This window comes from Aulonocara sp. 'chitande type north' Nkhata Bay, linkage group LG13, assembly GCF_057382095.1.
Source record: "Aulonocara sp. 'chitande type north' Nkhata Bay isolate Kocher_YH1m ecotype deep benthic linkage group LG13, A_spYH_male_GT1.1, whole genome shotgun sequence".
Taxonomy (NCBI): domain Eukaryota; kingdom Metazoa; phylum Chordata; class Actinopteri; order Cichliformes; family Cichlidae; genus Aulonocara; species Aulonocara sp. 'chitande type north' Nkhata Bay.
In genome coordinates this window covers 30,576,155-30,601,845 of record NC_141356.1, presented here as the reverse complement: position 1 = coordinate 30,601,845, position 25,691 = coordinate 30,576,155, and the positions used below count along the sequence as shown (strand labels likewise).

At 40.8% G+C, this 25,691-nt stretch overlaps 2 protein-coding genes across 3 annotated transcripts in view; both read right to left on the bottom strand.

Moving 5' to 3' along the window:
• The window catches only part of itga9 (integrin, alpha 9), a 55,017-nt gene extending 52,353 nt beyond the window's left edge, over positions 1-2,664 (bottom strand). The window contains exons 1-2 of the mRNA XM_086259832.1: positions 2,058-2,664; positions 1,652-1,779 (exon numbers count right to left, since the gene is read on the bottom strand). Of these exons, the coding sequence (XP_086115958.1) occupies positions 1,652-1,779; positions 2,058-2,245 (316 nt within the window). The 5' untranslated portion in view covers positions 2,246-2,664. The remainder of the gene's footprint in view (positions 1-1,651; positions 1,780-2,057) is intronic.
• A 1,181-nt stretch (positions 2,665-3,845) lies between these two features.
• On the bottom strand, positions 3,846-25,617 carry golga4 (golgin A4). Of its 2 annotated transcripts, XM_086259829.1 has the most exons (25): positions 25,403-25,617; positions 24,138-24,212; positions 22,651-22,752; positions 19,778-19,846; positions 19,337-19,663; positions 19,199-19,246; positions 19,027-19,083; positions 18,831-18,929; positions 18,057-18,207; positions 17,757-17,947; positions 16,323-16,406; positions 15,836-15,983; positions 15,568-15,746; positions 15,182-15,280; positions 14,921-15,076; positions 10,421-14,196; positions 10,197-10,318; positions 9,699-9,829; positions 9,337-9,423; positions 7,867-7,893; positions 7,671-7,739; positions 7,244-7,319; positions 5,452-5,549; positions 4,557-4,643; positions 3,846-4,467 (listed from the first exon to the last, which is right to left on the bottom strand). In XM_086259829.1, exons 1-25 carry the CDS (start codon positions 25,478-25,480, stop codon positions 4,453-4,455), a joined length of 6,351 nt encoding a protein of 2,116 aa, XP_086115955.1. In that variant the 5' UTR covers positions 25,481-25,617; the 3' UTR covers positions 3,846-4,452. The 2 variants fall into 2 exon arrangements, with proteins under 2 accessions (XP_086115955.1, XP_086115956.1); XM_086259830.1 differs by lacking the exon at positions 22,651-22,752.
• Positions 25,618-25,691: the final 74 nt, after the last annotated feature.

Sequence of the window (25,691 nt, the reverse complement as noted above, 5' to 3'; positions counted from 1 at the left end):
CAGTCATGTGCAAAGGTTTCAGGCACTATTTTGATTCTTATCCTTGGCTATCACTGGTGAGGCGTCAGATTGGTCCCAAATTCATTCTACAGCATGGCAACCGCAGACGTGCACTCAGAGTCACAAAGATCTGTCTTCACCAGCAACATCTACCAGCACATGGTATGGCTTCCACACGCCTCTAATCTCAACATCCCAAGTCAGCTTGGGATTACATGGATTTAGGCTGTCATGACGAGAAAGCCTAAATCCACAGAAGAGCTTTGGCGAGTCCTCTAAGGTGTTCGGAACGACCCTCACTACTCAAAAACGCAAAAGTCTCAAGTCGTCCTTCTTCTTTTTTTCTTTTTTTTTTACATTTTTATGAGGAAAATGAGAAATAGGTTCAACATTTATTGAAACATTGAAACAAGTTATTAAAAGATACACTTTAAAATGGATTCTTTGATAAGCTGCATGCGATGTACAGACACAGCACTGATTCATCTCCTGAGTTACGTGCCTTTTGCTTGAGTGATTCATAGCTCAGTGTAAAGTGGTTCAACAAGTAAAAAAAACAAAAACACAGTCAGGTGCAAGAACTGAATGAAAATGAGTTAAAAAGCAAGTTAAAAAAAGTAAAATAACTTGAGAAAGCCTTTTACCTCAAGTTTATTGAGGAGAGCTGGTGTTTTGCTTTAAAGTTAAAGACTGATCACAACCAGTACTGCTTGCTTTCATTTATTAATTATAACATGTTTACAAAATTCATTGACAATTTGGTCAGTCAGCAGTTAGCAGTTAGCAGGTTCAGGAACCATCAGCACAGAAATAGGAAATCAAACTTTGAATGGAAAAATCAAGAGGACATGCAGCTTAATATAAAAGCAAATGAGTTTATGATAAAAATAAATAAAATTTAAAATAAAAAAAACAGTAATCTGAATGCTTTATTGGTATTAGAGGTTTGAAATCCTGAACAAGCACATCGTAAGGATCATGGATCCAGGGTAAGCAAATTAAGATCAGCAGGAGAATAAAGTTACAAAAAGATAAATATCTATGTTGCATATCAGTTGTAAGCATCATTCTTCATTTCAACAATGAATCCAGTAAATTGGGAACACAGAAGAGTTTCTCTGTGTCACTGTGTTTCAGTCATATGTAGATATCTTTTGGTTACACAGTGACCAAGAATGGGGTTCATACTGAAGCCATGCATGCACCCCGTCTTTCTTAACCGCAGGAACAGAGCAGGAGGGGGGATAGGGGGGTGGGGGTCGAAGCCCCAGCTTTTGGCTCACTTGCTTGGAAAATATTAGCAAAGGCATAAATCATATTTATCAAAATATTTATACACCTCTGCACACAGAACCCACTTGTCTTTTTTTCATGTCTCGATATAGTAAGTTATGGGCTAAAAGTACAACAGCGCACAGTGTTAGCAGCAATATACGACTTCGTTATTCTGGTTAAACAAAACAGAGGCGTGGGGGAGTTTATGCAATAAATCAGTAGTAGCAGGAGGACAGCACCGGGTAGTGGTTTTTTTTTAAATAAATAAATAAATAAAATAAACGAATCTGTTATAACCTGTGTGTATGACCGAATGCATTGCCTGCTTCAGCATTGTGTGGTGTTTGTATGGATGCTGTGGGTTTGTGTGACTGACCTCTTCCCAGATCCATCTCTGTGCAGCGGCGATCAGGGTTGCTGTGAACTCGACACTTATATAGAGCTCCGGGAGACTGCACAGAGCTACTGTAGGAAGAGTTTGCCTTTGGTGCCCCGACTATTACCCTGCATCCACGACAAGAAATGAGAGGAAGGACACAGATATGCTTTTTTAAACCCCCCCCAGAACACTTTAACATACATCTCTTTAATACATTACTGACACCTAAAAATGGGAAATCCTATTGCAGGCAGTGAATTTGGAATGCAAATAGTGCGGGCTGTTACAAGTACTTTTAAGTATCTGGGTGTGGATGCAAGTTGGGCTCAAGAGACATTTAAACTTTGACGACAAAAACACAAATCCATTGCATCGCTGTCGGAAAATGCAAAATGGGACTCACCAGCGTGTGTTGTCGTGATAATGCTCCAGCACAGAATAGCCGAAAAAACTAGAATTTGGTCCGCGGAACACCAAAGGATGTTCTAAGTCTATGTTGTAAGAATAAGCCATTGAAATGGAGAGATAAACATAAAAAACATTCCGTACTCCCGTCCTGTATCTCCGCGGAGGAGCCATCCCTTTGCGCATCGTGCGTAATAACGCAGTAGTTTCCCCAAAAATAAAAATAAAAGTGAGGGACAGAAAAAGCCAATAAGGAGTAGTGAGCTATTCAGTGGGCAAACTGTTATAAGCTATCTTTCAAGTATTTTCCGGGTCTTGCAGAGCATGTAGACTGTGATGGCATGAGGAAAGAGTCGCAACGGAAAAGTTAACGTTCCGGTAAATAACGGTGCGTCAGCTTCTCTCCATTCTGTGTCAATCTGAGGAGGTTCTCGCTCGCAGGCTGGCTGTCGCTGAGATAAATACAGTCAGCTGTCAAGTTAGTGAAAGATTTCATGGAAGTAAGGGAAGTTCTACTTAAAATAAGAGCATCGCTGTTTGGTTTAATCACCGTTCTGACGTTAGAAGAAAAGTCGAGGTTTTAGCGTGAAAGGAGCAGCCGGAATGAGTTTTTTTTTCTTATTGTGGTCCAGGGACGCTGGTAACGTGGTCACGGAGAAACGAGAATGGTTTAGAAAGCATCACATTTCACCCGTGGGCTCTGGGGGGCTTTGGATTCTCCAAAACCGAGGGATGAGGGCGCACTGCTGCCCCCTGACGTTTTCCCGTCACGTTGAACAGTGACAGCTTCATCATTTTTAAAAGTTACAGGTTTCATTTCCATCTTATTGACTGTTACTTATTGAGGATTCTTTATTAAAATCATTCAAACTCAAACTGAACTCAAAAGTCAAATAAAAGCAAAAGAAAACGCAAAGACTGAAGAATCATTTGGAAAAATCATTTTAACTTTTCTGCATTTCTTTCATTTATCAGTTTTATCTATACTAGTCTGGGAACTGCTGTTTTGCAGTGCATTACTTGTGCAACAGGCTTTTAGATACATATACTGATTAACAAATAGTATGTCCAATCAGCATATAAACTGATAAACTGACCTCTGTATCCAGCTGTTTGTTACAAGCTGGGTCTGTAAACTTGTTTTCTGCACTCTGCTCCTATTTTTATGTATTCACTGCTTTGCATGTTGAGAACTCTACACAACAAATCATGTGCAGTTTGCTGAAAGGCCAGTTGGAAAATCAGCTGATGTATTTGGAGATAATCTTCTGGGAATCATTAACTCTGACTTTAAACATACAGCATGTCATTTATGAGTTGCCAATTCCATTTGCAACATACATTTGGAGTTGGTGATATGCCATTTTTTAATTGAAGTTAAAAGTAAGCAATCTTTAAACACATTTCTAAAAGTGATTTAGGACATTTGCTCATGCCACATTTAATTTAATGTCTGTAAATGTATACATATAAGGAACAGGCAGATCCTTAAATGTGTCCATATACAGAATCAACAGCAAATTTCTTTCCGATTCTCATTACATGAAAGTGTCAGTGGTCTAATATACTTGTGTGTTGTCTGTACTTCTAATGTGGAGAAAAAGAATAAAGGTCAGGCAAAGTAGAGTGAGAGATCTGTAAACCCAGATTTGTTGTTTTCATTCAGTCTTTTTAACCAGGTGTTAACAGTCCTCAGTCAGACACTGGGACTAATGCAAAGACAGGTAATTAGATAAGCTACAAAACAAAAATCTGTATTGTGATGAGGATAAAGGAGTGACAAAAGTTGTTCTGTAAATAGGATTTAATGTTACTCTGAAAAAGAAAACTGTATAGCAAGTCATATAGCGCCTTATAGTACAGTTTTTATTATCATAATACAATTTACAGTTTTGTTTCTGTCAGTGTCAAAATATAAAGCATAGAAAAGCTGTGTTAAAGAGGTCCAGGGGCCTGTATCTTAATGTGGTGCGAGTGCACAGTTAAAGGGTCGTTTACAGTTTTATAGAGGAAGTGATTCAGACAACAGCACAACACAGAGATCTACAAATCAACTGACCGTCGGCATCCATGTGATGATAATATAATTTATTGCACAAGCCAATCTTTATAAACACATTCTAAAATAAAAGGAAACCCATTTACTCTCATCTAAAACTTGTAAATTAAACTTCAAAGAAAAACACGGTTTATGGAAAAAAAAAGTGTTTCTGTCAAATTCTCTTATTCCCTCATACCTGTTGAACATTCACACATAACGCACACACACGCTTTCTCTTTCTCAAACACACACATGAATAAAATGACAAGAAATGCAAACAGATAATGGCAGTCTTCCCCCTTCAGCAGCAGTAGCAGCAGCAGATCCAGAAGTACCCGAATCATTCAAACACTCATCGTAACCAAGGCTGTGGAAGAGACGGATATGAAATTAGTTCAAATCCTGATACACATTTGACCTCATTTAAATATCCCCAAGTTGTAAAAAGATTCTTACAATTGGTTTCGAGTCTTCTTTGTCCAAAACCTTTTGAGCTTGGTCAGGAGGAAACTTGAGCATGGAGGTAATCACTTTGGCCATTGTCTGTGGAAAAAAGGGGAATTTTTCTGACTGACACCCTGATCGTCATCTTTTTAAGTCAGTTTACTTTCAAGGCAGGAGTCATCTGTGGTGTTAGTATAATCTCTGTTTTTCCCCCAGCTAACCTCTGCCTTTGACACCATCATCCAATCAAAATCAAGCTTGTTCTGAGACAACTGAAGCGCAAGAAAAGGCTCAACAAGAATGAAAATTATCTGCATAATCAACTCCAGGCCTTTCTGCCAGGGAGCATGCATTTCCCTATAAACACAGAGGATAATCAGAAACAGGGCTCCTGGGCTGTGTAGGGAACCCAACTACTCAGCTAACACTAAACAAGGCCAGCATGCCTTTAAATGGCAAATCTGCATCATGCAAGATGTATGAGCTCGCGGGCAGCCTGCCGGACATCCTCCGCACGGGGGAGGTCTGCCATGTTGTTATAAAGAGTGTTTGTTGAGGAGCTGGGAAACTCCCGCTGACTTTAGGACCAAGTCAACAGCACTGATAATTAGGGAGATCGCTGTTAATTACATCCAACAAGACTGGACACAACATGAGTTTTATATAGCTTCCTAAATGAGTAGCAGATGGAGGTCACCAGCTTTAAAAATAAAAATTATCAGCAACTTTTTTTTTTATATGGTGGTTTTGAATCATCTCATCTAATAGACCATCAAAGCAGCAGCTAATGTTTTCTCAGCCAACTAAGATGGAGACATAAAAATGAGAAAAAGATTAATTATAAAAACTATTGGTTTTTTTTCTTCCTGTAGAATCTTTTTATAAAAAAATAAAAACCAGAACATACTTTTGTTTCCCGTCCCATCATGTATTCAAACAGCACCTTCCTCAGGTACTCCATCTCTGTGGGTTCTGAGAAGGCGTCGGAAATGTTGAGTCCAGGATCTGTAACAACAAGCAAAAACAACAAATCAAATATTTCACGATGACCACAACTGTCAAACTTCTCTTTCTTTAATGTCTTTCAAATCCCATTATTTCAACATCTGTAATGACCTCAAATGTATTAAATATGACTACACATCAGCTACTCTAGGTTGCCACTTTGCTTATATTTCCTTGGTTAAGGAGAAAAATCCAACCTCAATACAGTTACCACAAAAAAAACTAAAACACAGCTGTGAGAGCTGCATGTTAGTGTATGTAGGTCGTTTTTATGTCGTTTTAAAGTACAACAATCCTGGAAAACGCACACAAACCCCCCCCCAACTAACAGCATCAGGTTTATGTTGGCAAGCAAATTCAAAACCACCTTTTGCACAGTTTAAATTATGCACTAAAGCTGAGTACAGGAAAGAATGGTGAGACTCAGCATGAGCACTTTAATATCACACAAGTTTTTAGGTCTGCACCCAAAGCTATAACACAATTATCCCACTAAAAGCTATGAATGGAAACGACTGAGTTACAACTTGGACAGGGCTGCTAACACTTTCATGACTGAAGAAAAGAGCTTTATTATGGAACAACATCCAGTCGCTTTGTGCCTATTGGAAATAATCACTCAAACATCCTCAAATGTGCCTGAATGTGCCCAGAAGGACTGTGCGATTAGAGTACAGGAAAAGGTGATAGAGCAGTGCAAACAAGTCTTTGATCTCTGGTGTGGAGTAATGGGTCACCAATAAATCCCATGCCCTTTGTCCCCCTGACCCTGTGTTGCCCCACCTAGGACAACTTTCACATCAACCACACAGGAAAGCAGATTTCAACAGCTTTCTGATCAATTTCCTACCTAAAAATACAACTCAAGGTGGTTTACGTAAGCTCAACTGAGTCATCAGCGGCTTTAAATATGAATATGAGCAATATACATGTACTGGATAAGAAAGGTTCGAGAAATCTGCGTGCTGCAGTGTCCTGCGTAGGAAACGTTTAGGCCACAATCTGCAAAATCCATTAAATCTAAGCATGGCTTCTTCACCGCCCCCCCGCTTATACAGCAGATTCTCTTTATTACAGCACCAGAGAAGGTCCGAGAGGACTCACTCAATCTCTCCAAATACTCTCACACAGATGAAACGCAGTTGGGTCGTGGTAGACTTGGAGACTGCACTGACTTACGGTCAATCTCCAGAGGTTTCCCTCAGCCTAAACCACACGTATACATATACACCCTCAACCCGTAGTCTAGCTTTAATTATAACCCCAGCTCTTATCTTTACCAGCAAGCCTAAAAATCCTGCTTTGCTAGCTAAACCATAATCAAAAGCATAGCTAAAGCAGTCCGGCACACACTGCTGAGGACCTGCACCTCCTGCCTGATCTCTGAAGCAGTGTGTTAACTGTCAGATTAGGCAGTGTCAAAACACCAACTGAGATCTTAAAGAGCAGCTACACTTTTACTGTAACTTTCACATGTTGACACAAAATATAATCACATGGTCTGTCTTTAAAATCCTTTATTACACTAAAAAAGGTTAGGTGGCCCTTTTTCCGCCCCTACAGAGACCACACAACTTACGTTACGCTTTCCCATGAGACTGGGCTGCGCTCAAGCGTTACGCATGTCATCTCTGCTGTGAAAATCCATAAGGAAATTGGATCAAGAAGCAGAACTAAGTGATTCATGGTGTTACCTTTAAATGTGCTCCCGAGATGAGTTACAACAGTGTTTCGGTGGAAACATTTAATCTTGTCCTCGAGCGAGTGAATCTAGCGTGGAGAAACAAACAAGCATGCACACATTATTTAAAAACTCTTTAACCCAGTGGGTTAATTCTATGCATTAGAGTAATTGCTAAATAGGACATAAGCATTTTGGTGGCCATCCTCAGAGGAGGGCAGGATGCTTGTGAGAACGATGGTGTGTGTGAGAAAAGCTGTTGGAGGCGTTGTTGTGATTGTTTATGGGGTTAAACCAAATGTAAACAGATGTGCTGTGTAATTAAGTTGATGCAGCAGGAGAGCAATAGCTGCTCTTGCTGGAGGCCACAGAATCCTGGGAATACACTGCGATGGATTTGGTGTCCTCAGAAAGAGCCACCAAGGGGGTCCGATACTCACTCTTTCAACAAACTGCTGCTCTCTCAGTCGAGCCTCGCTCAGCAACGTTGTTTTTTCAGCGAGCTGAGCCTGAGATCGAGAGGGACAGGAATCAGAAAATATGAAATGTGAACGTTATATTTTTGTTAGTATTCATGTTAGTAAATTTAATTGTACGCTAGGAACAGTGAAACCAGCATATAATGAACAAGTATACCTTTAGTTCTTCTGGGGTCATCTGTTCCTAAAATGAAAAAACAAAACAACAAAAAAACAAGAGAGAAAGAAGACACTGTGTGTTAGAACCAAACCTTAATTAAATCAACATTTCAACCTGATTAAAAAAAAAAAAAAGGATGTAAAAACTACAGTAATGACACATTTAGTGCCGCCCCAGTATCCATATTATCTCAGACCTCTGTGCCGAGAAGCTCCACCGTCTTCTAAAAGCACAGAATTGCATTTACCGACATCAACAAAACTCAAATGTGTATTTATCCACTGCTGAAAATAGTTCCCGAACAATTTAGAATTGTTTGAATAACATTTTCTAAAGCTAAAGCGCTGAGAAATTACATGTATATATAATACACTCATGGATGACCAGTTTCACAGACTGATGTCTCCACTAGAAATAAATGTGCTTGGAGTTAAGAGCCACAGACACAAGTCAGAAGGTTTTAAAAGATGGACTAACAGCATTGTTTAAACACACTGTAGTCTACACAGACTAAAGTGTGCTTGTATTTAGTCTCCTCTCTCTGTGGAGGGACACACTGACCCACTGTGAGGCCCAAGAAAAGGCCTCCCTGAGCTGAACGCCATACAATCCACCCATAAAGTTATTACCTCACCTGGGAAAAATGCAGCAGAGAGAGCAGCATAATTCTTTGTCTTCGTGTGCATGCAGACATGTGCGCAAAAGGTAGAAGAATCACTGCAGGGGTCTCATGGCACCTCAACACCTGGCTAAAATGTCTCCCCGGAGTGCTTTCGTCTTATCTGGCTCCATTTCACTATGCACATGTTGCATGACAGTATCGCTGCAGAATAAATCTAATGTCTACAATCACCTCGCATGATATTAATTGAGAACAGGGACTGACGCTGGCCACTGCCTGACAATCTCCATTTTCTCCGGAGAACATTCCTGAGTGATTCAAACGAGCTTCGCAGCATCCGGCGTGCTTTGGAGAGAGGCCACACGACTGGAGCGAGAGACTGATCAGAGAAAACTATGTAGGAAAACTGTCCCCGAGCTCCTAGACGGATATCTTCAATTATGAAGCAACCCAAAGAAAAAGCTGAACGATAACTGCCTAGTCTGTCAACCTGGATGTGAACTTTGTAATAGGCCATTTGAAAATGTTTATACAGACACAAAAATGCATCTGGATTAGGCTCATTCAGATGAGCCTAACTGCTTCCCTTAAACTCCAGCCTTTTCCCAGAAGGGAGCCGAAATGCTGTGATTTCATACAGCTAGAGTGAAGTGACATATGACTCCAACAGAATCACTACATAAATTTACTCCAAACCCCTCCCTCCATTTCAAAATGGACTACAACAGCTACAGGCATGAATTTCTACATCTGAGTACAAGCAAAATCATCCAAAGCACAGCCAGTTGTGACAGCTATAACAGATGTTTGGCCAGTGAAGAACAGTGGGTCAGCATTATTTGTACCTCCAAAGTGTCCTGCGTTCTTGCTTGCAACTCCTCCAGTTGTTTCTGAACTTGCCACACTCTGTCTCCCATCTCCTCTTCTCGACTCTGAAAAAAACAAACAAATAAAAAGGAACAACGACTGAGTCATTTCCCATGTATCATCTCAGCATCACAACTCAAGTATGCTGCAAATCACTCAGTGAGGGCACTGCGCTGTTTCAGACCTCAGATCCTCTTTGGAATTTAATTATTCTTTAAAGGCAGCCAGAGAGATATCACATATAAATCCAAACCGTAACAGTCGATGGATGGTGTCTACAAAGGAGTGCACCCTATAGTATAACCCCATTAAAACAAATAGGATGAGTTTTTAATAGTACCTGTATAACCTGTTCATATTTCTGAACAGTTTTGTGCAAGTCATCCTCTTTCTGGGAAATCACCTTCCTCAGCTGGCTCGCTTCTTCACGATGGCTACTGATGAGCTCTTCTTCAACACTCTGAGCTTTTACTGAATCAAGAAAAAAAAAGAAGAAGAAGCCAAGTGCATAAAAACACAACTTATATGTTCACTTGCCTCTAATTTTGGACTGGATTTTAACATGAAGGAAACATTTCTTCCACAAGCAGTAATCCCTTAATGCTCCCATTTGAGTCCAGAGTAAAAAGTACAGTGTCACAACACAGCCATCCCAAGAACGTGAGTCATATTTACTTTGATCTTCTAGTTTAAGCCAGTCGTTTGTTTAAAACATAATCAAAGTGCAGTACTGAAAGATTCTGACCACAGCAAAAGTGAACAATTTCGACTGCTCATTTCCTTTGCTTGTAAATCTTGTTGGTTTAATTTGGTTAAGCATTATTCTCTTTTGCCTCACCGATGGCCTCCTTCACTGCTGTGTTGAGCTCCTTCTCTTTCAAAGACATCTGTGCGTTGAACTCCCTCATTATCTGCTTCATCGCAGAGTTGTGCTTCATTTCCAAATCTTCTAATTCCAGCCTATTAGAACAGAGAGCAAAGGAAATGTAATTAGCAACTATTAACAAAAAAATCTAATATTATACAGACAAGGGATTTGTCACGATCATTTTTAAGCCTTACTTTAGCTTTTTCTCATTCTCCTCCAACAGCTCCTTCTTCATGTATTCTAGGTCGTGTTCATGCTCCTTCCTCAGTGACCGCATATCTTTCTGCAGCCTGACGAAGTCCTTGTGGATTTTCTCCTTCTCGTTCTTCACCTGGCTCAGTTTGTTCTTCAGAGACCGTAATGAGTCCTCATCGTGCACCTCTTGAGCAGGAGCATGGTTTTCCAGCTCGTTTTCCATCACACTCTTGGTTTGCTGCATGCTGCTGCATTCCACCTTTACCTCAGTTTCTGATGGATTCTGGACCTCCCTAGCAGTCCCCTGATATTGCTCCAATTGGGCATCCTTCTCGCTAATTTCTGCTCTCAGGCGATTTATTTCTGCGAGAAGGTTTCCGTTCTGCTCCTCTGCTTCTTTTAGCTTTGCCTCGATTTCGTGTAATGTTGATTCAATGTCTTTGAGCTGCCCCTGTTGCACTGCGTCACTCTGAAGTGAGGTCAGCTTGTCTTCATACATGACTTTCAACTCCTCTAAAGACTTTTCTTTCTCAAGCCTCTCGTTCTGCAGAACTTGTTCAAGGTGTTTGGCCTGCTCTTCTTTAAGCTTGACGAGAGCATCCTCCAGCGATTTTGTTTTCTCTTCTAATGTTTCTGTGTGTTTTTGCACAGAAATTTCATTGTTCTTAAGTTCATCCAGGCTAGTCTGAAGAGTTGTAATCGTCTGCTCTTTTTCCTCAAGCTGTGACGTTAACTGTTTTGTAACCTGGCTGATTCTCTGCTCAGCTTTCTTTTTCAGCTCAGACATTTTCCGAGTGATCTCAGACAAGCTCTCCTCAGTTTCCGTCTGACTCCCGTCCTTGCTCTTGATAATCTCGTTTTTCAACCTTTCAAATTCCTCCCTTTGACTTTCAAGTTTTTGTTTATACTGCTGGTTGCTTTCCTCGAGGGCCTGAAGTTTTTTGGCCATCTCTTGCTCTACATTACCTTTCTGGGTGCACTGCATCTGCAGCTGTTCAACCAACTCGCGCTTCTCATTCTCAATGATGCTGTGTTGCTGTTTGAGGTCAGAAGTGAGCTGTTCGCACTCTTTCGTCTTTAGGTCTAACTGCTCTTGAAGCTCACTAAGTCGACTGATGGAGCTCTCAAGCTCTACGGTAAGCCCACTGACTTTTTGCTCCTTCTCACTCAACAGTTGGTCCATCTCAGACTTGCTGACGGACTGATTGTCAATTGTTGCTGTCAGCCGCTGCAAAGCTTCATTCTTTTCGGCGATCTCTCGCTCCAGCTCTTCAAGCCGGGCCTGCAGAGATCCAGTAGTGTTGTCGCTCTGTGTGAATTTCATCTCTAACTCAGACAGACTGGTCCTGAGTGTATCCGCCTGCTCTAAAGCAGACTGCCTCTCCTGCTCCAGTCTCTCCATTTGAGCAGCGGCCTTTTGCCTCTCCTCTTCATACTGCTGCGTCAGCTGATTTATGGCTTCCTCCTTCTCTTTTATGTTACTTGCTAGCTGATTTTTTAAGTCACCGACGACGCTTTCCAAGCCACTGATATGCAGCTCATTTGCTTTCAAAGTTTCTGATATGACTCTGTTTGCTTCGCTGAGCTCCTCAATCTTCTCTACATGTTCACTAATGGACTGAGAATGAGTCTCTCCCTCATGTGTTAAGGCTTTGATGTGCTCCATATGAGCATTTACCTGAGCAGTCATCTGTTCTAATGAAATGCATAGATTTTTATTCTCCTCGGTGTGCTGGCGAACACTCTCCTCTAAAGTGCAAATTTGATCTGCTTTAGTAAGGATAATGTTTTTAAGATGTCCCACCTTTTTCTGACCAGAGAGTAGTTTATCTTCCAGCTCTTTCAACCTACTCTCCACGTTTTGCTGAAGTTCATTAGATCCACACTCAACTTTCAACTGAACCTCCTTACAGTAATGGTTCAATTGGTTGCTCATCTTAATCATTTGCTGCTGTAACTCTGCTTCCTTGGCATTCAGTTGGATGGAAGTTTCCTCAAATTTACTCTGCAAGTCTGCACTTTCCTTAAATCTGGCACCTTCCAGCGCTTCAAGCTGTTTTTCCGCTTCATTCAACTTATCTGACCAAGCTTTCAGCTTCTCTCTGCTCTCTTCCTCTGTCTCGTTCAGCTTGTCTTGGAGGGCGTTTCTCTCACCGAGCGCCTGGTTAAGGTTCCTTTCCACTGACTCTATTTGTTCTTTTAGCAACGCTTCACTCTTTGCCAAACTTTCAAGTTTAAGTGCTGCTTCATTAAGCTCTTCTTGCAGCTTCTGCACAGTGGTTTCTCGGATCGCCAGGTCCTCCTTTAAACCCCTTATTTCACCCATTACTTGCTCAGTCTCCGCTCTGCTTCTGCTAAGCTGCTGAGACACTTCTTCCAGCTCCTGGATTTTCTCCTGCAGTATGACTGAATGTTTCTCCATTAATTCTTCCTCCTGCTGTCCTAACCGCTCCTGCCAACGGCGCTCCAGGTCTTCAATATCATGCTTATGAGTGGCATGTAGTTTCTCCACTTCCTCCTTATGGTTATCCTGCAGCTCTGACACTGCATTGCTGAGGCCTTGGGAACTTTTCTGGGCCATCTCTACGATTTTCTCCTGAACTTGTTGTTCTTTCTGCTGAAGCTCCTCTTCCTTCTTTGCAAGCTCCTTCTTCATGTTTTCTTCATTCTGCTGAAGCTTTTTCTTATATTTCTCTTGCATTTCTTTTGCCTTCTGTTTGAATTTTTCCATTTTGGTTTCCTGTGATTTCAGTTTACCTTCCATATCAGTTATAGTGTTTTTCAGCTTTGCTTCATTGGCAGCTTTTTCGTCATCCAGCTGTTTCTTGAGGCGTGTTTGTTCTTCCAGTTTAGTGTTCAGTTCTGATGTAAATGACTTCTCTTTCTCCAAGAGCGCTTTCCTGCTCTCTTCTAACTGATGCTCAGTTTCTTGAAGGGATTTCTCTTTTTGTTGGCATTCATTCTTTGCAGCTTCCAACTGATGCTCCACATCTGTCAGTTCTTTCTTGCACTTATCAAGATCTTCTGTTATCTTATTTAACTGTGCATTAGATTCCTTTAAACTCTCAATTTCAAGCTGGGATTCTGATAAAGTTTGCTGCAGCGCTTCCAATTCTTTAATCTTGCTTTCTAGGTCTTGTGCAGTGGAATGTGATTCCTCCTGTAGCGTTTTTTCTTTAAGCATGTATTGTTCGATTTCCTTCTCTTTTTCATTCAGAACAATTTTCAATGCATTAAGTTCCTCCTTCAGAGTTTTCTCTATTCCGCCAAGCGACTGATCATGCTCACGTTTGACATTTTCAAGCTCTTCGCTGTGCTTTGACACCCGATCTTGAAACCTCGTCTCGTGTTCCTGTAGCGCTAAACTATGAGCATCTTCAGCAGCCGACAGCTTCTCCTCCAAAAGCTGTTTACCTTTCAGCACCTCTGAAAGCTCAGCAGAGAGCGCCTCTAACTCTGCCTGCTTTGCATCCAGCTTCTCTAGAGTTTTCTGATTCATCTCTTCGACATGTGCTTGGAACTGCAGCTCCTTGTCTTTCAGAAGGGTTTCCATTTCGGCCCTGTGTGTTTCCTTGAGCTCCTCAAGGGCAGCATTATGCTGCTGGGTTAGGGTGCCCTTGTGCTTTTCCAGCTGCTCGTGGTGCTTTTCCTCTAATGCAGAGATTTGCTCTTTGTGTTCATTCTTCAGTTCCTCCAGCTGACTGGAAAGTTCATGGGAGAGACCCGCTTCTTCTTGTGAGATCTTGTTCACAGAGCTCTCCAGTTCCAATATCCGCTGCAATCACATACATGGAGGTGGTTAGATTCTTCCGCTAAGCTGCTACAGTTAATCATTCACAGAACTGACACAGCTATAAAAACACATTGACGGTTATTAAGATATTTTTTTAACAATAAAGCTGTGACACAGTTCAATTACTAGCAACTCTGTAAAAGCTTCAAGTACATAAGGATTTAATGCTTGACAGCATTACATATTAAATGTAGACTGTGAAAATATTTACACATTGAAAATTGCTCACTTTCAAGTTCAAGGTCCTTTATTTGTCACATGCATAGTTATACAACTATAACACACAGTGAAATGTAGCCTGACATGCTCCTCGACATGTGCAAAAATGGGGGGGGGGGGGCGGGGTAGAGGAAGAACACACACACACACATACATATACATATATATATATATATATATATATATATACACATATACACATATACACACATACATACATACATACATATATATATTACTTCTGTGTGTGTGGCGTGTTACTGCAGAACCAAATAAACACAAGCATACTCAAGTTATTTTGCCAATTAATTAAATAAAACTGAACCTCAAAGCAATCGGTCAGTGATTAGCAGATTCAATATGAAAGAACAAGTTACATCCACAAAGATGCAATAAACAGGTAAAACCGAGGCTCTGCAGTGTGCCAGCTGTTGCTTTTCTCAATATTAAAAATAAACCAAAAAACCAAATAAACAAACAAACTCACAGTCCTTGCAGTTTCGAGCTCCAGCTGGATCTCCTTAACCTTATTATCAGCTTCTGTCCTTAAAGCAGTCTTCTGTAACTCTGCGTCCTCCAGAGCCAGAGCGGCCTGCTGTTCCCGTTCCTTAGCCAGCTGTGCAAACTCCTCTTTGCACTGCTCCTAAACAGCATTTAAAAAAAAATACAAATATTAAAGTTATATTTTTCTTATTTGATACAGTGGTTTTTTTGCTAAACTGAATAAGGGAAAACATTTTGCACCAACCACAGCTTTGTTGATTTTCTCTTTCATCTCTTCTTCTTTAACTGCCAAAGCTTCACTGTGGAGCTTTTCCATGTTGGCCACAGTTTCCTCTGATGATTTCTAATATTGGTTAAAAAAAAAAAAAGAATGGTAAATATAAATACAGATGATCATAGCTCGTGAAACAAAGTGATATTACTGCTCTCCATGATAGCAGTGGAACATTTTATACACACTAAATTATTTTTAATGTAAATGCTTACAATACTGAGTCAATGTTGGTACTTCTGTGGCTACAATATATCATTTTCAAAGAAGCCAACACTTTGGATAAAGCTAGAAATATGACTGCAGCAAATTACTTATTCGATCAATAAACAAATATTCAGGAGAAGTCCTTTCCTGACCTTCATGATGGTGACAACCTCCTGTTTGACTCGTGTGAGTTCCTGCTGCAGACTCTTCCTCTCTTGCTCACTGGCCCGTTCGATTTCTTTCACTTGCTCTTCCAGCTGAACCTGCAGCTGTTTTCGAGCCTCCTCTGCCCTCTGAGCTACACCCAGTGCTCGTTCAAGTTCCTCAAAAGCTATTGGAGGGGGGGAAAAAAAAAAATCACAAACATATCTAGAAAAAACTGAACTTTTCTGTACATTACCTGACATGGACAGCACGTACCCGATTTCTCAGCCTTTTCTTTCTGTTCCTGTACTTCTTCTTTCTGGGCTATAGCTTGCTGGAGCCTGGACCGCAGCTGTGCAATCTCCTCTTCTTTCATTTCCAGTGTCTCGTGCATCTGCCGTTTGGTCTCAGCAATGACCATTCCCTGAAAAACAAAAAACCAGTACCCCATGAAAGAAAAATCATCCCTTTACCTGTATACCCTGAGCACAGGAATCAACACTAAAGCTTATGTTGATCTGCTCTCCATGAACGAGGGCTGTAAAACTCAGCCCTGTGCTATTAATTGTGTTACGGCTTTAAGCGCTTTCAGCATTCCTCGCAGAACTGCTATCCATCCTGCAGTGCTGGGGTCAAAGTTTAAGCTAAACAATATGAGTCTGAAGCTACTCAACAGCAGAGTAAAAACACACACGGCCACACACATACACATGTAACTGAAACGGAAGAACCTTCAATCCAGATCTCAAAGCTCCTCACTAACCTTGTCCTGCTCCAGCTGTTCAATGAGATTCTTGGCATCACGCAGCTGAGTGATCAGCTTAGTCTTCTCTGTTGTGTGTAGTTCCTTTAAAGACAAAACAATCGACAGAATTAAAAATAAAAAAAGTCACACGTGTCCTAATGGCATGAATGCCACTTCACAATGCACCGCTTCCTACATCCTGTATACGTGTTTGCTCTGATAACTTCCCAATCAGATGCTTTCTGTACCACCCAGGATGCCTCACCCACAAGCCAAACAACCAGTGTGTATACATGGCCAACTAAACCAACAAGTCAACCCAAATTACAGCTCACTCTTGCAACCGTGGCATGTAGTAGACATGTCTCTGTGGCACCGCACTTTAACAAGCAGTTACTAAACAGGAAATGTTGGGCTATGTTTCTCTGTTGTTTGACACAAGTGTGCCAACGGCATGAGTATGTATGCAGCACTGTGATTAACAGAATGTTTTCATAATGTCAAAACGTATCATATGAATAAACAAAGAGACAAAGAAAGACCAAATAGCATACAATACTCAAGGACGGCAACACACAGTTAAAACATGAATTCAAAAATAGTTGAAGTTAGGGTCTGGAAAAGTAGACAGATGTTCTGCTTTATGGGATATTTGTCTGAAGCAAAGGAGAAGGACAGCCCAGCAGTTCCAGGATCCCTTCATGCTGTTTTAGGAGGGCTAAACGCCTGTTAACCTCTGCTTTCCCTGACAAAGGACAGGCCTCCATTCCCAAACAAGCTGCGGATTTATACAAAAAAAACAACCCCCCCCCCCCCCAAAAAAAAAATATTATGGCAATAAATGAAAGCAAGTCAATCAAGTGACGGCACATACAAGCTGTCTATTATTTCAATGGCTTTGTTACAACAACCACTTGTTATCATGCGCTGCAAAACATCAGAGCGACTAAGGACAAACTACACGAGCTGATCATACCACTGCAGCAAAATGTTTTGAAATCAATGAAAACAATGGCTCAGTCATGTCACGCTGACATGACATGAACCCTCACTCTGGAGCTCAGCCAGAGAATTTGGATGTTCGGACTCTGAGAACCACAGCGATCTGCTGTGTCACGAGATAATGGAGTCACATACTCAGCGGACCATAAAGACTCTGGCAGACAGTTTGCGGCACAGTATTAATTCCTCTAAACACACTGCTCAGTCCTTACCGTCCATCCCCACTTTAATCAAACCTCTTTATAATTATAGTTTACTACTTGGTTTATAGCAAGTGCTCATCTCTGGGAAATCAGTTTGAAATATCTGGGCACTTTAACTTATTGTTGCTGTAATTCTGTGTATATTTAATCCAAAATGTATAGTTTTGTTTGACTGAAAGCGTCCTAATATTACAGTATAACTACACTCCAACTCTTCTATCATTTCTGAAAAACACAGGGTAACCACCTTCATCTTCTCCAACTCATGCAGTCGCTCCTGCAGCTGCTCCTGCAGAGTTTCATTCTCACTGCTAAGCTGGGCGCTTCGCTCCTTGTGTGTACGCATGACTTCCTTGCACTTCTGCAGCAAGTTTTCTTGCCTCTTCACTCTCTTCTGCAGAGCCTCCATGAGTTTAGTTGGATCACTGTTGCCCTCTCCTGTCCAGAAATTAAAATTCACTGCTTAGAAAAAAAAAAATTTGCTCACACAGTGTGACTCCTTACTACAGGCAACTAAATAACCATATATTTTAATAAATACACTTACCCTCAATGACTTCAGGCTCTACTTCGTTCTCCTTCAAAGGACTCTGTGTGGGAGAAGCAGAGACTTCAGCAGCTTCAGACTGAGGAACCTCTCCTTCAGGGGGCAGCGAGCCATCGGGGCCCACTTGGAGCCGTTTCTTCAACAGAGCAACCTTAGAGGAACAAAGATCAATAAATGAATCACAGTCCCTTTGGCAACTTGAGATAGATCTGTTATTGTTCCCCGCAATCGAACTCAGAGTTATAGTTATACAGATTCATTACTCCTGCCATGGAGGTTTTCTCCATTTGGCTGTTTGTTATCAAGACGACTAAAATTGTATGGACAAATCCGCATGATGTAGATATGCAGTCTCAAACAACTCTTGATTTTTACATGACTGTTTGTACATTACATGGTTCTTTCAGCTTTTTGATTTCAGGTAACCTACTCATTTTCAAGGCAAGTGAAGCATTCCTGTTTGGTCTGAGAAACTTTTAAATACAAAACCTCTGCACTTCATTTGTCTCTGATTTTAAATAACGTCACATTTATTCAGAACTCAAGAACCATTTATACCAGAACATCACTGCAGTGATTATCATGCTTAAACTGAAAGGATTAATGTGAAATTATCATTAAAGCAGGTTTTAAAGTAAATTTTTTTTAAAGTTACATTTAAACTGGGTTTGGGTGTTTTGTTTTGTACGGTGTTTAAAATAAGCCATACTTATAAAGTTGTAATCCTAAACAGCAGAAAAGCTTTGGCTTATTTTCCCACCACCATCCACACACCTGTGTTTGTAGCACAGTGATCATCTGGTCTTTCTCCTCCAGCGCAGCATCAAACTCATCTTGCAGGTGTTTCTTGGCCTGTTGGTCCATCTGAAGCTCCTATACAGTAGATTATTCATTCATTTGTGCAGTTTATATTAATAAAAAAATGATTTTAATCTAAAGACACAAAAACATCCATAGCATATAGCCGTACCTCTCGTAGTTCCCCTATCCTGCGCAGTGCTTTATCTTGACTCTGACTGAGGATGGCCTGGGGAGAACAAAAATGTACGTTGGATCAGTTCAGATGTTATTCTCTTTTTCCAAAAAACATCCGATGAGAAAAATACTGACAAAAAAAAAAAAAAAAAGGATGTAAAATGTACCTGCGTTTTCTCTTTTTCTCGCTGTACGGTACGGTACGCAGTAACCAGCTGCATGACAAAGATGTAAAGATGAGCAGGAGTTATATTCATGTACAGACTTTACACTTTACTCTTCAAGCATCCTGTCTGTTTTCTCACCTCCGAATACTTCCCCCTGTACTTCCCCAGGCTCCTCTCTACTCTAAGCATTCGGTGTAACAACTGCTCTTTGGACAGAGACTCTACACTTCCTGGTGGCTCCTCGGCCTCGCTCTCAATGTCCGAGGGTGGATCATATGCCGGGGCACTGGGGGACTCGTTTTCTCCCAAAGGAGTCAGGGATTCGCGTGATGAAGTTCGGACCAGGTTGTCTTTAGATGGAGAGCGAAACAGATTTTCCGCCCGACTGGCTCCGCTACGAATCAATGACTCCATTGAGGGCACTTTCAGCTGTAGTTTCTGGGTAAATGACTGTGGCTCCTCTTTCTGTTACAAACCAAAACAAAAAACATAAAGATCTCAAACTCATTAATGAATGTGCAAAAACACTGAAATAATCACATTGAAAAGATTAAAGAGGAGGCTTGGTAATACTCTTACATGAGGAGAAGTACTTCCATCCCCATTGATGCTGCCTCTGGGAGACCTCAATGCACCTTTAGAGGCACTCTAAAGACCAAAAAATAAAGATGAGATTATGAGGAAAAGGGCAGCTGTATCAGCGAACTTGTCCTGGGCCAGTTAGTCATCCACACCCAGCGTGGCTCTCCCTGATTACTCTGGAGGGAGCAATATTAGTATTGCTGGGAGCAATGCAGGGGCAATGGGTACCCTCATGCAACTTGGAAAAAACAGAGGGGTTAAATACACAAAAGAAGGCATCTCTACTGTAGAATAAACAAAAAGGGGTTAAGACAAAACTACAAACAGCCATGAGGTCAGAACAAATAGTTAAAAGTCAAGTAGGAGAGCTGCGTTTGAATTAAAGATGCTTGGCAGTGCTGTGTGCAGCTGCATTACAGGAGGACAACGTCACAACTGATGTGAGGGAACATTTAGCAGCTTAGTTGGTTTAGTTGATTTGTTAGAAGCAGCATCAAAGTGAGCAACTCTTCTCCTCCCTTGTCCAGCTCCAAGCTACTCCTTCCTGTGGATTACTTGTTTCCGCTTCATTTTCACAGCTAGTCATGTGAACGCTTGCTTTCAACCAAGCCTGTCAAGAGCTTCGTGACCACTACCACTAGACGTTTTTTTTAAGTGGATCTATTTAGTTATTGTACATGTGTGTGAAGAACAAGAAGAATTTGGGTATAAAGCAAAGAGTCAGCAAAAGTAGTGGGAAAAAAAATGTCAGCATGTGAACAAACACAGCAGGCGAACAAACACAGCAGGCCTCAATCTTTTAAGAAATGTGACCTTCGCTAAAGTTTTACTGTCAAGACTTCAATGACATGCAAGGTGTCTGAGTGATTAGCAATAAAAAGGAACTTGTTTGTTTGTAAGACAACTCCATTAGCGCCTTTATATTTCGTCCTGTATCCCTGTGCTCTTATTTCTCTGTTATTTCCCATCATCCCCAGATGGCCGCTCCTCGCCAAGACTGGTTTTGCTGGAGGTTAAAATAGAGTATTTATAGCATTACCTTTCACTATTATGCCCTTCATGCCTCCCTATTTTCAGTCATATAAAAAAAAAAAAAAATGGACAATGACAAAATTCTCACAGGGACAAATCAGAAACCAAATTTAAAACAGATCATAGACCACAAAACGTGACTGAGAAGAGTTACTATCACCAACTCCACAAAGTACCATTTAAAATATAAAGAAAAATTATGACAGAAGCCTCCAGTCAACAGACAAACATTGCTAGCAGAACAAGTAAAAAAATAAAAACAAAAACAAAAAACAAATATAAAAAAATAAATAAATCTATGAAATGATTTCATGAGTAAATTTAAATATAATGAGATCCCAAAATCAAGACTATGTCACATCGCTAACATGTGAAAATGACTGTGATGGACATTTGTATCTGTGGCTTTAGCACATCAACACTCCTACAACTCTATACCAGGAATCTAATGATCCCTTCATGCAAATATCAAAGCAAAGGTTACATAAAAGAACGATGAAAAGGTCAAAGAGTAACTGCATCTTAATCAGTGTCATTAACCATACACATAATGAAGAGGCAACAGAATTTAAGGCTTCCCCTCTTTCCAAACTACAGATCATAAGCAGCATCTAGCAAGAGGTGAATCAGACAGATCAACCAAAGAAATCATTATGAGACGGTCAAGACATTGTTAATAAATTCTAAATATTCATGGGTCCACTTAAACACAGCCAAACTGCTGACAGATACCATCTCAGTTCAGTCTCTTGAGGTTCGTATTTTATTGCAGTTGAATTCATCAAACAGTTGCTTTCATTTGCATATTTTTCGTTTTGTTCTCCGATAACTGGCACAATAACACTACAAGTTGACTGGCAGTCATTCTGAAGCAGCTGTGCTGAAGTAATAAAGTCCTTGTTTTATAATCACTACATTATCTCACAATATCCACACAAATCCTGGTTAATGACAGCAGCTGGGGCGCGTACTGGGCTATGTTGGCATTTAAAATGAGCAAGCAGAGTTAAGAGACAATTAAACAATGTCTCTCAATTTTACTGACACATGACCCTCATACTGAGCTCCATTTACCTGCTACAAACCTAGTTACAAAGCAGACTTATGCAGTCTAGAAATTATTTTGAAGAGCTGTGTGTACAAATGTATGTATCTGAATATGGACGACCCATACGTTCTTACAATTGGTGCTTAGTATCTACTGACAATGTCAAAAAAAATAGACCTTAACTTTAATAACAGTAATTAATAAGCAGTTACAAGCAATACCAACTTTCATTTGTCACATCAAATATATCTTAAATAAAGAAACAGCTATTTGGATGTGTTTGTTTACTTAGAGAGTTAGACAAAATCTTCAATTTTAATTTGTTAAAAACTTGTCCCATAAAGAAAAATCTCAACTCTCCAAATACACAGACTTTAGCGGAGACGGGACAAAGGCAATCAGGCAACATAACAGGATTTAAGGGTCTACAAGGGTCTCTAGGGCAAGCAGCAAAGATCACCTAAAGACAAATGGGCACTGTTCATTTCTTTGACACATCACAAACTGAAAGAAGGGACAACAAACAAACATGGGGCAGAACGCACAGAAGCTTCTATCCTACAGTGTAAACCACAACCTAGTAGATGCAAAATTAACCTACATATGAGATGCCTTCTTGCTACTAAATCCAAAGCAAACAGGAGACGGAGAGCAGGGAACAAGCTGTCCCTACTTGGGCAACAGTCCTCTACCGATTCCCCAAAGACATGGAAGACGGGAGGAAGGAACGGGGCAAGAGGAGGAGGAAAAGAAGAAAGATGAAAGAGGCAGGAAGTGAGGACAAACTCACCACACTGGCTACCTGGGCCGTTTGGGGTCGTTTTGAATGGTCCAGAGCAAAGATAGTATACTCAGAGAGAAAAGCGGGCTCTGCTATCATCCCGGCCAGCACCTGACCCCCATCAGTGCAGTAACGGGACGAAAGGTGGGGAAAGGAGAGGAACACAGAGAGCAATGAGAAAAACAACAGCATGAGTGTGAAAAGGCCCTGAAGGAAGTGGCTGACCAGCCTGATGAGAGGAGGCTGGCGGAGAGAGAGAGAAAGACTGAGATGAATAAAAAAGAGAAAGCAGACAGTGAAACAGAGGGAGAGATACTACATAAGCTGGGAAAAAAAAAAATCTGAAAAACTGAAAAGCACTCAATCAACAGTAATGTTATGAGTAACAGTTTCACATCTCCTCATGTAATCTTCACAATTTTAACCAGGGCTAAATCTGCCTTCAGTCATGAAACAATGCTTTCAGAGATGTCAAAGTGTTAATGATTCGTGAGGTGAAGAAAAGATGCTGTGATGCTACACGAAGCTTCTACGCTGAGGCTGCCGAGCCACTTAACAGCAACACATGTGTGCTTCCAAAGGCACAAGTGGGGAGAGCAGTGCATAGAAACCTGACCAAAAGGGACGGTGCCACTACTCCAGTGAGCGTTCTGCAGTGTTGAAATGAAGGAAAAAGTGATTAAGATATATTTTTATCTGAAAAACAACGAAGACTGTAAACATCCATATCTAATCTCAACAGATGTAATAACAACATGTTGCATCATCAGTTGTAGAGTCACTGCCATTAAACCTATGCTTATCTACCTCTTTCTAATAGCGCATAGTCCTGCATTGAATTGACTTGTCAGTATCTATTGAGGCAAAATATGGCAACTAGTCACAGGAGACACAAAAAAACACTGAGGAGGATACATCAATTATTCATAGACATGCTGAAACACTGTCTGCTCTACACCATTAAAACGCCCTTTCCATTGTCTCTAAAGAAGGAGCTGCTCATTTGGTGGAACAGGGTCTTTTAAAAATGTAACAATAATAATGATAATAACAATAATAATAAGTGACTTCAGACACTTAAAATACCATACGAATGGAATCCAAGTGCTGACTGCTCTGCAACATTAATGACCACAGTGTAAGCCTGGCTCATATGTTCCCATCTGGTGTTGGCTATTGTATGCACTGCAATATGTTTATGAGTCCAGGGTTCAATATGTCTAGATTGTTGGATTACTTTAAATAATTGGATCAAAGAAGTTTGCTAGTGACAACCAGAAGATTCTGAAAACCAACAGCACTAAGTGTTCACTTGTATGTTATAAAGCAGACATTATGCATAAACAAAGCATACAAAGCACATTTTTAAAGCCTAAGAGAAACAATCATTAGAATGTAAGCTGGGGAGGGACTTGGAAACCTCTGCAGGCTGTGGTCTGAACACAAGTATACATGCATAAATAAAGATATGAATCACAGGCTGACACCATGCTCACCTCTCTGTCGCTGGGAGAAGGTGTGCCATCACTAAATGGGGGAGTTTGGCTGTTACGTCGGTCTCCACTGCTGATCTGTAAAATAAATAAGTAATAAGGAAAAAGAAGTAATAATAATAGTAATAAATTAATTGAAAAAAACATAGTCATAACAATAATATTGATTTTGTTGCCTGGCAGTAAATCAAACTTTAATACAGATGCTTGCTGGGTGTAAGTTCTCTTGTTACTGGATTTCACCTTTTGTATGCCTTCACCTTTGAGCCAAACTCAGTCTAAGATTGTGGTTTTACAGAAAGTCAGTGGGAATCATAAACTGCACACAAGCTCTGAATAACAAATGTAAATTTGTTCCTCAAAAACAGCCAATCTGCATAAGAACCAAGCCAATTCGAACAAGGTAATTTATCTATCCATCTTCCAAAGGGTTGCTGGATCTGCATATTGTATGCCAGATGCAGCCCTCTCATTTATCTGGATAGGGAACAAGCCCTAGCTTGTGAGCCCCGGAGTCTGGGTTTGGATCTCCTCCCAGAACTGAACTGGGGATCTTTTGCATGTAAGGCAAACAGAGAAATGCAGCGAAAATATCTACATTAACTTGGAACTGAACTATGATGGACCTCCAAACTATGACACATACCTTCAGTCCTTCACATATATTTAGGAGAGCTTAAAGAAACTTGCAGTTTCATATTTCAAAGAACATTTCGCATTTTTTAACAGAAGAGGAAAGCAAGGGATCTGATGAGGTTTCTAGCGCTTGACAATGACAAACTTCCAACTCGAAATCTGTGTGCTACTTCTGTATTGTTTTTAATAGAGGCGCCTGGGAGTAGTAGGATTTGCAAGGGTCAAATATAGCTTCCAGCTGACATCCACTGGCAGCTAATGCAAGAAGCATTAACTCAGACACGCCCATGTTGTCACTGGCGAGTATAAAAATGCGGGCTGGCATTTTGGCTACAAACAAATTGATGATTAGCTGTATGAAGTGAGACTTTTCTTCTACTCGGACAACGGGATTTACCAGTTCCAGCTGTTCCAACCGCTGACAGCTAAGTTAAGCTGCTAACTTAAGGACTTAGCACGGTGCTAATGTTTGCAAGACAGTAAAGGGACGAACTGACAATTCAAGTTAGCTTATTAAGCTGTCAGCTTGAGTTATCTTAATGAGAAATAACTAGACAACCACTTCCAAACCGTGAAGTCTTTGCAACAGACGTTAACTTAGCTAGTTAGCTCCGAGCACCACAACAACTAACCTGGGCCTGCTGAGGTGACTGCGCATTCCTCTGCGGAGACTGCTCCTCGTTTAGCTTCTGCTTGAGTTTTTTAAACATCTTGTCACGCCGATATAAACTGGTGACCAAGTGTCGACTTTCCGGCGGAGAGTTTTTTTGTTTTTATTCAGCCTATCATCCAGTACTCAGGGGCAGACTTCCTTGTTCGCTTCTAATTTTCTGCAGGTAGGCCTATCTGCGCATGTGCGGCCAACGTGGAGGAAATCTGAAACGTCAGACTTAAAGGGCCAGTCTGGGCTCAGTTAGCTAC

Excerpts from the sequence above, each read along its gene's own strand:
- golga4 (XM_086259829.1), bottom strand. The coding sequence starts at position 25,480 with ATGTTTAAAAAACTCAAGCAGAAGCTAAACGAGGAGCAGTCTCCGCAG. Across the intron at positions 15,747-15,835 it reads AGAAAAGGCTGAGAAATCGG|CTTTTGAGGAACTTGAACGA; the intron begins GTACGTGCTGTC and ends CCCCTCCAATAG. Across the intron at positions 7,740-7,866 it reads TGACCCCAGAAGAACTAAAG|GCTCAGCTCGCTGAAAAAAC; the intron begins GTATACTTGTTC and ends TCTCGATCTCAG.